The sequence below is a fragment of the Melanerpes formicivorus genome, unplaced genomic scaffold (genome assembly GCF_026170545.1).
Source record: "Melanerpes formicivorus ecotype bairdi unplaced genomic scaffold, bMelFor1.0.p_v2 SCAF_1, whole genome shotgun sequence".
NCBI classification, from domain to species: domain Eukaryota; kingdom Metazoa; phylum Chordata; class Aves; order Piciformes; family Picidae; genus Melanerpes; species Melanerpes formicivorus.
The window spans coordinates 30,149,675-30,162,463 of NW_027142353.1; the positions used below are offsets into that span (position 1 = coordinate 30,149,675).

At 40.4% G+C, this 12,789-nt stretch overlaps 1 protein-coding gene across 9 annotated transcripts in view; it reads left to right on the top strand.

Annotated features, from left to right (window-relative positions):
- Nucleotides 1-12,789, top strand: part of REV1 (REV1 DNA directed polymerase) — a 59,666-nt gene that overhangs the window by 37,472 nt on the left and 9,405 nt on the right. For all 9 annotated transcript variants that reach the window (XM_068138583.1, XM_068138528.1, XM_068138537.1 and 6 more), the window contains 5 exons: nt 738-910; nt 4,519-4,621; nt 5,795-5,951; nt 6,360-6,562; nt 7,194-7,427. In XM_068138583.1, the coding sequence (XP_067994684.1) occupies nt 738-910; nt 4,519-4,621; nt 5,795-5,951; nt 6,360-6,562; nt 7,194-7,427 (870 nt within the window). The remainder of the gene's footprint in view (nt 1-737; nt 911-4,518; nt 4,622-5,794; nt 5,952-6,359; nt 6,563-7,193; nt 7,428-12,789) is intronic.

Genomic DNA, 12,789 nt, shown 5'->3' on the forward strand with positions numbered 1-12,789 from the left:
GTAAATTGAAACTTACTTTCTTTTCTGCAGTGACTGACTTCTTTCAGCTGCTGAAGTATCTTGTTGTATTCTGATTGTTTTCACATCTGGTACATAAAAAGAGAACTGCCATAGGTTTATCAGTACCTAGCATTCTCTTTCATTTAAAATGCTGATTATTCAAAGATGCTAGTGCCTGAAACTATCACCAACTGCTCCAACGCTACTTCTTTATGACTTTTTACAAATGTTATGGGCGGGTGAGTGTTGTTCACAAAATTGTATTACAAAAATAACTCAGCTCTTTGTTGAGAACTTAAGTATTTATAGAAATTACAAAAAAAATTAGACTAGGAGAGACCTCCTGATGTTGTGTAGTCCAGCCTTTTGCTCAAGGCAGGGGAAGCTATGAGATCAAATCAGTTGCTCAAGAATTTATCCAGCCTTTCATCCTGTAGGTCTGAGCTTAAAGTTAGGTTGCAATTCTGTGTTGGGGTTTCTACATAAAAGTTTTCTTTAAGACTTAATTCCAAAAGTATTTACTATTTGCTACTTACTGCAGCATTAGGGTGGCAATCTACCTTCTCACATACCTTCAGTGACCTACAGTGTAAATGAAACACTTGAAGTTAAATAAGATAGTTGCCTCTGAGCTAGCTTGCTGTTTTCAGCTTGCACAGTCTGGATTGCATCAATCCTTATCTTCAATATTTGAAAATGGATAATTATCTGAACATGTTGTTGTTTTTCCCTTCCAGCCTAAGGAAGCAGAAGCTTTTCTTCTGAGCCTCTCAGAAGAAATCCAACGTAGACTTGAAGCTGCCGGTATGAAGGGTAAACGATTGACCCTTAAAATTATGGTCAGAAAGGCTGGGGCGCCAGTGGAGCCTGCAAAATATGGAGGTCATGGAATTTGTGATAATATTGCCAGGTAACTATGCATGGGAAAAAATGGTTGGTAGTAAGCATCAGCACACTTCTACAGGATGTTGAGCACCAAAATTTGCAGGATGACAGGACAGGATTTTTAAGGCGTTTGGTACCTCTGTCTATGTATCAAACCTGCACCAAAATCAGAAATAGAATATTATCAAAAGTTCTTAATGTTTGGGATTTACATATGTCGTCTTTTCATCATCAATGTGGAATGTAAATCCCTTAGCGATTAAAAAAAGGGCAAAAAGAAGGAAGAGACTAAAGTGTCTGAATCAGAAGAAAAATAATTTTAACAGTAATTTTTTTCTTTTGAATTTCTTCAAACTGAGAATTTAGGAAAAAAGACAATGCATCAGAAAAGTTTCTGTGTATAGAAAAAACAGTTCATGGTTTTTCAGAGAAAGCAGGAATCTGAAAGAAGGAATCTGACTCTACAAGTGTATTCTTTGTGGTTTGAAATTGCTTTCTTCAGAGAATGTACTGTTGTGTGTCTGTGGATGCTATTTAAATATTTTCATTAAATTGTAATGACTGTCTATTTCTCTTGGTATGAAGGTACGTCTCTTTTCCTTACATTTTTACTTCAGTAATCTGTAGTTTAAGATTGCTTTTAATTTGTAAGCTGTCTTACTAAATACTAGCTAATAAAGTTAGCTAGCATTGTGATTTTAAGCATTTTGTCTTCGAACAGTAATACATATGTACATACACATTGTTGGTGTACCTTTCTCCAGCTTGCTTAATATTGGAGCTGTTTGAACTTTTGCGGTATTTGTAGGAGACGTACTTACATCCTGTGGTGTGACACATGCAGCAGAAGTTTTATTTCTTTTAGTGCCTGGCTGAGTTGAAATGTTCCTCTGCTTCAAACCTTTTCCTCACCCTGAGATTTTTCTTGAGGGGCTTTCTGTTGTTCCTTGATAAGTTGTTGGTCACATGCTGATTGTGACAGTCAGAGTCAGTCCTGTCTGTCCTCAAAGAAAATTGCCTTTGTACTTGTCAAGAAGGATGTCTGATAGTCCTGTTCTCCTTCAAGTTTAGAGTGCATGAGAACTAGGACAGTATTTGCAGAACTACTTGCTGCAGAAAACTGGCATGCCACTTCGAGTTATGAAAACTGGAGCTGGCGTCTGACACCGTGGACTGCAGTTGTCTCATCTTAGTACAGACAAGTTTCTCTATGTCGAATCTGTCTGTCCTGTTGTTTAAGCAATAAATCTTCAGAGAATACTTTTTGTCCTACAAGAGAAAAAGACGTTGTAGATTCAGAGTAGAACTAAGAAAGTTGAATCTCAAAATCTCAAGGTCATGGGCTGTTCCCCATTTTTCAGCTGTTCCAAGACAGCAGCTTGTTCATGTCTCTTGACCTTCACAGTTAACATTTTTTCATATAGTTGTTAAGTTGCTAATGAGAAGTGCCTTTGTTTTCTTCACCAGCATAATGAAATCTTTCAACCTGGTTTCACTGAAGCATTGTTCATCTCATTGAGATGGTACCTGTGGTCATCCCTAGTGACATGGTATAACCCAGTTGCTCTGCCTGGACAGTCAGCTGATAGATCACTGTCAAAGGAATAGGATCTTCAGCTTCCACAAGCCATGCTGTTACTCCTACCTGTTACTTTTTCTGATTCTCCTTTGTTTCACATTCTTCAGCTGGATTATGATATATTTGATTCACAAATGTATTTATATACTTGGATACTGAAAGCAGAAGAATGAAATCTAAGCATAGAGCGTCATGTAGTTACAAGCCATTTCATACAAGATTGTCTCAGAACCTTCTAAGTTCATCTTTATTCTTTGGGCAGACACTTATGTATCAAAGCAATTGTTCCTTAGGTAATGGGATGATCTTGGCGTTTGTGTGAGGGTGCCTTTGGCATCTTTTAGTTCTACTTTTCCCTCCATTTCAGAGTGCTGTAACAGATTAATGCCTTCTGAATGGAAGGGTCATTTGCTTATAGCTCCTGACAGTGGAGGAGGTGGGGGTGTTCTTTCGGTGAGTTAATGCTCAACAGTAGGATGTGCATGCATAGGGGTCTCTCTCATACTTGTGAGCTTGTGACTGAAACTACATAATTCGCCTTTCACTATCAGAAATTCATCATCTTGTGGGATTGATAAATAAAGAAGCCTATATTTTTATCTTCTGGGTATCCTGAATTCTCTGAGATGAAGATTTACTCTAAGCAGCCTAAGAACACTTTTTAGGGTTGGAAGTGTGTTGAGAGAGTTTTATTTCTTCATCAGAACTAGTGCCAGACTGCTTTCTCATGAACAGGACAGTGCGTTAAGCCTCATTTCTTTATTCAGGCATGCTAATGTACATGTGTCCAGAAACTTATGTAATATGAAGTCTTAATTAAGGTAAGATGAAGGGGCACCCAAAGCTGCTAAGTTTTTCTCATATAACTGAAGCACTTCTGACACCAGGATCTCATTTGGCAGTGTCTCTGCTTTTCTTCTAGCTTTACTAATGAACTTGGTAACTCTGGTCAATCCAAGTTGCTGTTTGATGATACAGGTGCTGTATTACTGCCTTTGTTTAGTGCATTTCTGTTTAGTCCAGTAGAGGACTGTTTGGCAGCAGCAGGATAAACTCTGAAAGATGCTTCAGGCAAATGGATGAGATTTTTAGGGTGGTGTTCCTTCAAGAGTGCTTTCCTTATGTATAGCATAGTTCCAACATGTTGGGATTGTCTACTGGCACAAAAAGTTTCTTACTTAAAAATTTTCTTTGTAGTTATGTGTCTTGCCCCCTCACCTCACAGGTGTTGCTATGTTTTCTTATGCTACTGGTCAAGGTTCCCTAGAACAATAATCCTAGTCCTGCAAAGGATTCAGACTCACAGAGAGGCTAAGAATCAAATTCAGATTCCAAGATATTAATAGTAGTTTACTGCATCATTGATATCAACTGCTGATAGTACAGTATAGCCGTTTGAAAAGTATCTTTCTGGGATGATGTTTACCTTTACTCCCATCTTGCATTTCTCCCTAATGTGTTGTGTAGTTGCATCTTAGTGGTAATATTCATCTCCTTTTTCTTAAAACTCATAACCAGGTAATTTTGTGGTAGTTACTGAAAAAGATTGCCCATGGCATCTTTGGAATACATTTTTTTACCATTAGTCCAAGTTCTTTGTTATGTGTAATCCATACGCATATGCCTGTATCTGCATCTCCCTCAGTTCTTCTGAAAGTCTTGATTTTGACATTTGACAATTGGCAACTGAAATAATACTGAGAACTCTTCATGAACCAAGCGTGAGTGAAGGACAGTGCCTGAGTACATTTCTATGAGCAAAGTGAAACACTTTGTTTGGCTTCAGTAGATAGCATATATCTAAATATATACAGTCTTTTACAATGTAATAGCAGGACTGCACACTGAGAACATTCAATTAGTAAGCAATCTGCCCTTTTTTTTTTCTCTGTAGAACCATAGAACCATAGAAACCATAGAACAAAAAAAGAGTGTTCAGTTTCTGTACGCCAAGAATTTATCTGTCTGTCTTTGAGGTCCTCTCTGGAATAAAAATTGTTCTTCTCCTTACGGTTTGTGAAGCCTTTTTAACCATGATTTCTTACTCTTTGTAGGAGTGTGACTCTAGACCACGCAACCGATAGTGCAAAAGTAATTGGGAAGGAAACTCTAAACATGTTTCACACAATGAAACTGAACATATCAGATATGCGAGGGGTGAGTCAATGGGAAAGCTGAAATTTTTTCACTTACTCAGTTTTCTTTGTTATCTTCATATATTTTCAGTTCTCTGGTGTAGACGGTAGCCAAACTTAAGCAAAAATATAGATCATACAAAGCTCACATAAATTAACCTATGCAATCACATTATGGTTTGTAGGTCTACCTTTGAAAAAACATGCTTACCAAGCTGTAAATGGAGGCAGGGGCAGAAATAATGGTGTACTACTTCTGACCAGGTTGCTCTGTTGAGTTCTGGAGGGGCCATTCACTTCTAAATGGTATAATAAAGTACAGGTATATCCAAAGTCCATCAGTGAGTGATATTCCTTTCAAATGGCATCAGACACCTGTATGTCTACATGTATGTCTGTATGTCTATATTGCCTGGTTTATACAAGAGGTGAGTCATACTTTAAAGTGTCCTTTTCCTCTCAGTATCTAGAAAAGATCCTAAGTGATATTCTTAGTTCTTCATGCCTGCACTTGGGCAGATGAAGCCACTTAGTCATCCCCTAGACTTCACGTAACAGCTTAATTCAAATGCTTGTACTGAAAGGCAAAAAGTCCCAAGGCAAGGTTGTTGTACAGCACAGTATTCCAAAGGCTTAAGTCCTAGAATCAAATCCAGAAATATTCCAAAGCAAAAAGATAAAAGTCTAATAATTTTTAATGTCCCATTAATTGCAACAATTGTTAACAAACAATGTCCTTGCTACGTAATTATAGAAGACCATCTGGTGGAAATACATGCACTGAATCCTTCATGCTTATGAGTCCTATATGCATTTTTTTTAAAATGTTGAGGGTTTTCTAAATAATTATGAAGGATGAGCAGCAAACAGCGTACCAGTGTATTCTTAGTCGGATGAATGTTTTTGAACCCCTCTTGATTTACCAAATTAAAGTTAAATGAAAATGTTAGAGTTAATGAAAAATGAGGATGTCTTTCACCTTATAAAGACTACTTTCACCACAGTACTTTCCTGGGATTTGTTTGGGATGTTTTTAGTGGCTATTTATATGTGTTGCAATACACTTTTATTCATTCTCTTCCCCCACCCACAACAGGCAGCCAATTTCAGAGAAGGCAATGCTATTATGAAAGAATTACAAATTTATTTATTTATTTTAAATTTCATAAAATTAATGTATTCCTGTTGGATTTAGGTTGGAATTCAGGTACAACAGTTAGTTCCCATCAGTAAAACCACTTCGGCTCACTCGACAGTACAGTCTGGACTCTTACCTGGTGGATCACATTCAGTTATTGATCTTTTTCATGTTCAGAAAGCAAAAAAGTGCTCAGAAGAAGACCATAAGGAAGGTCAGTAAGCTTATTACTTCTGCATATGTGATAATGATCAGCTCTGAAAGGCTTCAGTGTAGATCATCTATATAGATTACCTTTTGGAATTCTTGTTCAGTATTATACCAGGATAGTATATTATACATTATATTATACAGTATATATACTATTATATTATACATTATATATACAGTACATTATACCTTTGAGAGAAGGTTTTGCTAATGCAAATGCTGCAAATAAAACTTCATATAGGTTTATTCCAATCTTTTTAAAAGTTAACAAAATTACTCTAAACACAGAAGGTGTTACAATTACACTGTATATTGTATAACCTATTTAGCAAAGAAAACTAGAAATTAGCTTCACTGTATTGTTCAGAGTATTTTTAGATGATCATTCTGTATTTTGTTTTCATATGTATAGTATTTGTGGCTGCTATGGACTTTGAAATATCTTCTGATTCAAGAACCTGCACTTTTCTTCCATCTCGTGGTGCCCATCTCGCATCTGGTCTCAATTCCAATGTTAACAACACTGAGTCTGCTCTTAAATGGAATGGTGTGCATTCTCCTATCAGTGTGAAATCCAGGCTTAATTTGAGTATTGAAGTTCCATCTGCTTCCCAGGTAAAACTTCAGAATGTAAAATATCTTCAATATATTGTGGTTTGTGTTGTTTGGATAGAGCAAGAAAATTGCATTACACTTTTTTAGAAAAAAGAAAAAGGCAGTAGTAGGATATGATGCACAGTGAGAAACTGTTATTCATGCAAAACTGTTTTGCCTTTTTTTTTTTTTTGTCTTTTAAGCAGTTATTTACAGATTTAACTCAAAAAATATTTTTTATATATATATATACGACGGAAAGAAGTTTAATTTTCTGGTATCTTTCTCACTTCACTTTGCAGAGTGAAGTAGAATGGAAAAGATGCCAAGGACGAAATATTAAAAAACTATACCTTTACCTTTTCCAAGCAAAGTGTAGAGCCTAAATATTAAGTACATAAAATAAACCTTAGAAAAACTTCCATCAGAGAAGTTAGACACGTTCTCTGCTTAATGTTCAGTGTTTATATGAGCATAATATGACTCAGAGTGTAACTCTCAGGTTCCTAAGCATGTTTCCATACACAGATTTAAGTGCCCTTTTTTTTAATCAGGAATTGTAGAACTAACTTTAGCCTAAAATAATTTTTAATGACATTAACTCTTACTATGTATTCCTCAGAAAAACTTAAAAGATGTTATATATTTGTAGCTAGATAAATCTGTGCTAGAAGCTCTGCCGCCTGATCTCCGAGAACAAGTAGAGCAAATATGCACCATTCAGCAAGGAGACAGTTATGGAGACAGCAAAAAAGAGCCCATTAATGGATGTAACACAGCACTTCTGTCACAACCAGTTGGAACAGTGGTTTTACAGATACCAGAGCTCCAAGAACCAAATACCAGTATGGGAATTAATGTTATAGCCCTGCCAGCTTTCTCACAGGTAAGACATTTGCAGGGTATCAATAAACACCAATTTCCCACCTGTAGGAAGAGCTAACAGCTTTTTCTTGAGACAGCATTATTAGATTCTGTGACTTCCCCAAAATATTTATAGTCCTTTAATACCTTTTAAAAGTCTGCTTTGGAATGTTATTTGATCTGCCACAAATGTAGTATGACAGTGTTTATTCAAGATTTAAAGTATCAGTATGCCTGTGATTTTCCTGTTGTTTAATGTAAAACTTCATTTACACTTTGCATTGCAATCCAGTGTGTAAATAATGTTTTTTCCAGCATAAGTAGCTTTTTTTTTTCTGCATTGCAGCTGAATTGACACTGCACCATAAGTCTGAAGTAGTCCTAAGATCTGCTTAGCTAGTCACAGGAGATTCACCCTGTTTAAGTGGATTTTTTGATTGGGTGAAGCCAACCTCTGCAGTAGTTTCTGTAGATGTGATTGTTTATATCATGTTCTGGGAGAACGGCAAGCATGGCTAAAGATTGTGCATATCCAGAATGAGGGAAGTACAGTTTTTTACTCCAAATAAGAGCCTGAAGGGACAGCGGGTAGCAGTAATGATGCTTCTAGTGATAATCTACCCTTCAACCCAAGAGGGTGCTGAACAAATGTGCAGAGGGGAAAACCAAACAAACAGAAAGATTGGGTTACACAAAGGTATAATAACTTGCATGTGCATCACTTAAAATGGAGCAGTGGTTTGGGTTTTTTTTATATTTGTTGTGCCACTGCTCTGTCACTGTTTGAGAACAAAGTGATACCACCTAATCAAGTTTATAGAAAGATTCTGTGGTGGGTTGAAGTTTCCCCCCAGTATTAACTTTGCCAGACCAGCTCAGTTAGAAGCAAATGAAACTGTATTTACAAGCAAAATCTACACTCTACAATGGAATGCAATGAATATGTACAAAAGATACAGTATTTACAATATTACACAGATATTTGCAATTAGGAAACAACAAGAAAATTCCCCTGGTCAGAGACCAGGGAAGCTGTTCCAGTGTCCCTCCCTACCCCCCTGGTCAAGAGAGAAGAGAGCAGAGAGAAAAGCAGTGGGATTGACTTAGCCAAGGCCAGCTGAAGGATGCAGATTAATCTCTCACTAGCAAAGAAAAAACAGCCAGCGATCAGAAGAGAAGAGAGAAAATTCCTATGGTACAACTCATCTTATTCTAGATATTTATCCAATTAACTTGTTTAGAATGATCTTCTGTTTACTTTTTACACCCAATAGTAATTTATTTGTATCTACTTCTCTGCTCAAAATCTGTAACTAAATTTTAAAGGTGTAGCCTAAAACCACCACAATCCACCCCTTTTAAACAATTTCATTGGCTGCTAATACTATCCATCTAATATAAAACAGTATCTACAATAATGAGTAAATAAAGTTCATAGTCCATTCTGGCTATCTCAGATGTAGATGATTCAGAAGTCCAAAAACCAGGAAACAAGAAAACAGAAAACAGTTTGTTTCTCTGCAAATGAGGCAGTAAAGGAACTCTCAGGTGACTAAGGACTCTCAGGGTTCGTGCACCATAGATTCCTCATGGATTCTTCTTTTTGGCACAATGTTGTATCCGTACGACACTCTGAATTTGAACTCTCTCAGCTAAAGTTAGATTTCTTTGCGGAATACACTGAATTTCACCATTCTCTTGCATTACCCAATAAGTGTGACCAGGACCTTCAGCTGAAACAGGACAGGTTTAGCCTCTCCTGAGGGAGAAAATACCCAAACAGTTTTACCCAACAGATTCTTTTCTCTAACAGCAGGAACTCTATCATCTACGTTTCGTAGAAAATCTGAGTGTGCAGGTCCAGCTCAATTCACTGAGCCTCTACTATTTACCAGCCAGGTTGCTTGTGCTAGATGTTTCTCCCAGTTTTTCAAAGATCCACTCCCTATGGCTTTGAGAGTGGTCTTCAGCAAACCATTGTAGCGTTCAATCTTCCCTGCAGCTAGTGCATAGTAGGGGATGTGGAATATCCACTCAATGCTGTTCTCTTTGGCCCAGTTCTTTACAAGATTGTTTTTGAAATGAGTTCTGTTGTCGGACTCAATCCTCTCTGGAGTTCCGTGTCTCCACAGGATTTGTCTCTCCAGATCAAGAAGGGTGTTGCGTGCAGTTGAATGTGGAACTGGATAAGTTTCCAACCATCCGGTGTTTGCCTCTACCATAGCAAGCACATACTGCTTACCAGAATGAGAACGTGGTAGAGTTTCATAGTTTCATAGTTTCATAGTTTCATTCAGGGTTGGAAGGGACCACAAGGATCATCTAGTTCCAACCCCCCTGCCATGGGCAGGGACACCCCACACTAGATCAGGCTGGACAGAGCCTCATCCAGCCTGCTCTTAAACACCCGCAGGGACGGGGCCTCGACCACCTCCCTGGACAGCCCATTCCAGGGCTTCACCACTCTCATGGTGAAGAACCTCCTCCTCACATCCAGCCTGAATCTCCCCACCTCCAGCTTCATTCCATTCCCCCTAGTCCTATCACTACCTGATATCCTGAGAAGTCCTTCCCCAGCCTTCCTGTAGGCCCCCTTCAGATACTGGAAGGCGACAATTAGGTCACCTCGGAGCCTTCTCTTCTGCAGACTGTACAGCCCCAACTCCTTCAGTCTGTCCTCATAGGAGAGGTGCTCCAGCCCTCTGATCATCCTCGTGGCCCTTCTCTGGACACGTTCCAGCACCTCCACATCCCTCTTGTAATAGGGGCTCCAGAACTGGACACAGTACTCCAGGTGGGGTCTCACCAGGGCTGAGTAGAGGGGGAGGATCACCTCCCTCGACCTGCTAGCCACACTTCTCCTGATGCAGCCCAGGATCTGATTGGCTTTGCGGGCTGCAAGTGCACACTGAGAGCTCATGTTGAGCTTTTTGTCCACCAGCACCCCCAAGTCTCTCTCCTCAGGGCTATCCTCCAGCCAGTCACTGCCTAGCCTGTATTTGTGCCTGGGATTGCCTCGACCCAGATGCAGGACCCTGCACTTGCTCTTATTGAACTTCATGAGGTTGGCCTGTGCCCACCTCTCCAGCCTGTCAAGGTCCCTCTGGATGGCCTCCCTTCCCTCCAGCGTGTCTGCTGCACCACACAGCTTGGTGTCATCAGCAAACTTGCTGAGGGTGCACTCAATGCCACTGTCCATGTCCCCCACAAAGATGTTGAATAAGATAGGTCCCAGGACTGATCCCTGAGGGACTCCACTTGTCACTGGCCTCCACTGGGACATGGAGCCATTGACAGCCACTCTTTGGGTGCGGCCATCAAGCCAGTTCCTTATCCATCTAGTGGTCCACCCATCACACCCATGTGTCACCAGTTTGGAGACCAGGATGTGGTGCGGGACAGTGTCGAAGGCTTTGCTCAGGTCCAGGTAAACGACATCAGTTGCTCGCCCCTCATCTATTAATTTTGTCACCTGCTTATAGAAGGCCACCAGGTTGGTCAGGCAGGATTTGCCCTTGGCAAAGCCATGCTGACTGTTCCCAATCACCTCTTCACTATTCTTTTGAGCAAGTAGTGACTCCAGGAGGATCTGTTCCATGATCTTTCCAGGCACAGAGGTGAGACTGACTGGCCTGTAGTTCCCTGGTTCCTCCTTCTTGCCCTTTTTGAAGATGGGGGCAATGTTTCCCCTTTTCCAGTCTGTGGGGACTTCCCCAGACTGCCAGGACTTTTGAAATATAATAGAGAGGGGTTTAGCAACCTCATCTGCCAGTTCTCTCAGCACCCGTGAGTGATGTAGTCAATCTGCCAAGCTTCACCATACTTGTACTTGGACCATCGGTCACCATACCACAAGGGCTTAATTCACTTTGCCTGCTTAATAGCAGCCCAAATGTCACAGTCATGGATGACTTGTGTGATAGCATGCATGGAAATGTCTATGGATCTGTCACAAGCCCACTGGTAGGTTGCATCTGTGCCTTGATGTCCTGACGAATCATGAGCCCACAGAGCTAAGAACATCTCACCTCGGCATTTCCAGTCAAGATCGCAGTCTGTGTCTACTTGAGAAACTCTTGCCGCTAGATCTGCCTGATGGTTGTGTTGCTGTTCCTCAGTAGCTTTGCTTTTAGGAATGTGAGCATCAGTGTGTCTCACTTTCACTGGAATTCTCTCGATTCGGTCAGCAATGTCCTGCCACAGGTCGGCTGCCCAAATGGGTTTTCCTTTTCTCTGCCAACCACTCTTCTTCCAGTTCTTTAGCCAACCCCACAGAGCATTGGCTACCATCCATGAGTCGGTGTAGAGATAAAGCTTTGGCCATCTCTCACGTTCAGCTACGTCGAGAGCTAGCTGGACAGCTTTTACCTCTGTGAACTGACTGGATTCTCCTTCTCCATCCTTCGCCTCTGCAACTCGGCGTGTTGGACTCCACACTGCAGACTTCCACCTTCGCTTGTTTCCAACAAGACAAGAGGAACCATCCGTGAACAAAGCGTATTTCTTTTCATCATCAGAAAGGTCATTGTAAGGAGGAGCTTCCTCAGCATGAGTTACTCGCTCTTCTGGAGGTTTAGTACAGCTAGTGCCTTCAGGCCAGCTTGTGATCACCTCCACCAGACCAGGTCTTTCAAGATTTCCCATTCAAGCGGTCTGTGTTATCAGAGCCATCCACTTAGACCAGGTGGCATCTGTGGCATGATGTGGTGTGAAACTTTTACCTTTGAACATCCAGTTCCAAAGTGACAATCTAGGAGTTAGAAGGAGCTGTGATTCAGTTCCAATTACTTCAGATGTAGCTTTTACTCCTTCACAGGCAGCTAGAATCTCTTTCTCTGATAGAGTATAATTTACCTCTGAGCCTCTTTAACCTCGACTCCAGAGACCAAGAGGACATCCATGTGTCTCACCTGGAGCTCTATGCCATAAGCACCAGGTTGGACCATTTTCACTTGCAGCCATGTACAAAATATTCTTACTGACTGGACCAATTCATACAGGTCCCAGACCCATTGCTTGGACTGCTTCTTGTTTTATCTGATCAAAGGCTGCTTGTTGCTCAGGACCCCACTGGAAACTCTTTCGAGTCACATCATACAGATGTTTCACAATCTGACTGTATCCAGGAATGTGCAGTCTCCGAAATCCCACTGTCCTCAAGAAACGTAGAGTTTTATTCTTGTTCATGGGATTTGCCATGGTAGAGACTCTGTTTACCACATCCACTGGAATGTGATGGCAACTGTCCTGCCACTGCACTCCCAGAAACTGGATCTCTCTGGCAGGTCCTTTCACCTTGTCTCACTTAATGGCGAAACCTGCTTTCAAGAGAATGTCAATGATTTTGTTACCTTTCTTCAGCAGTTTTACCCCAGACGATGATA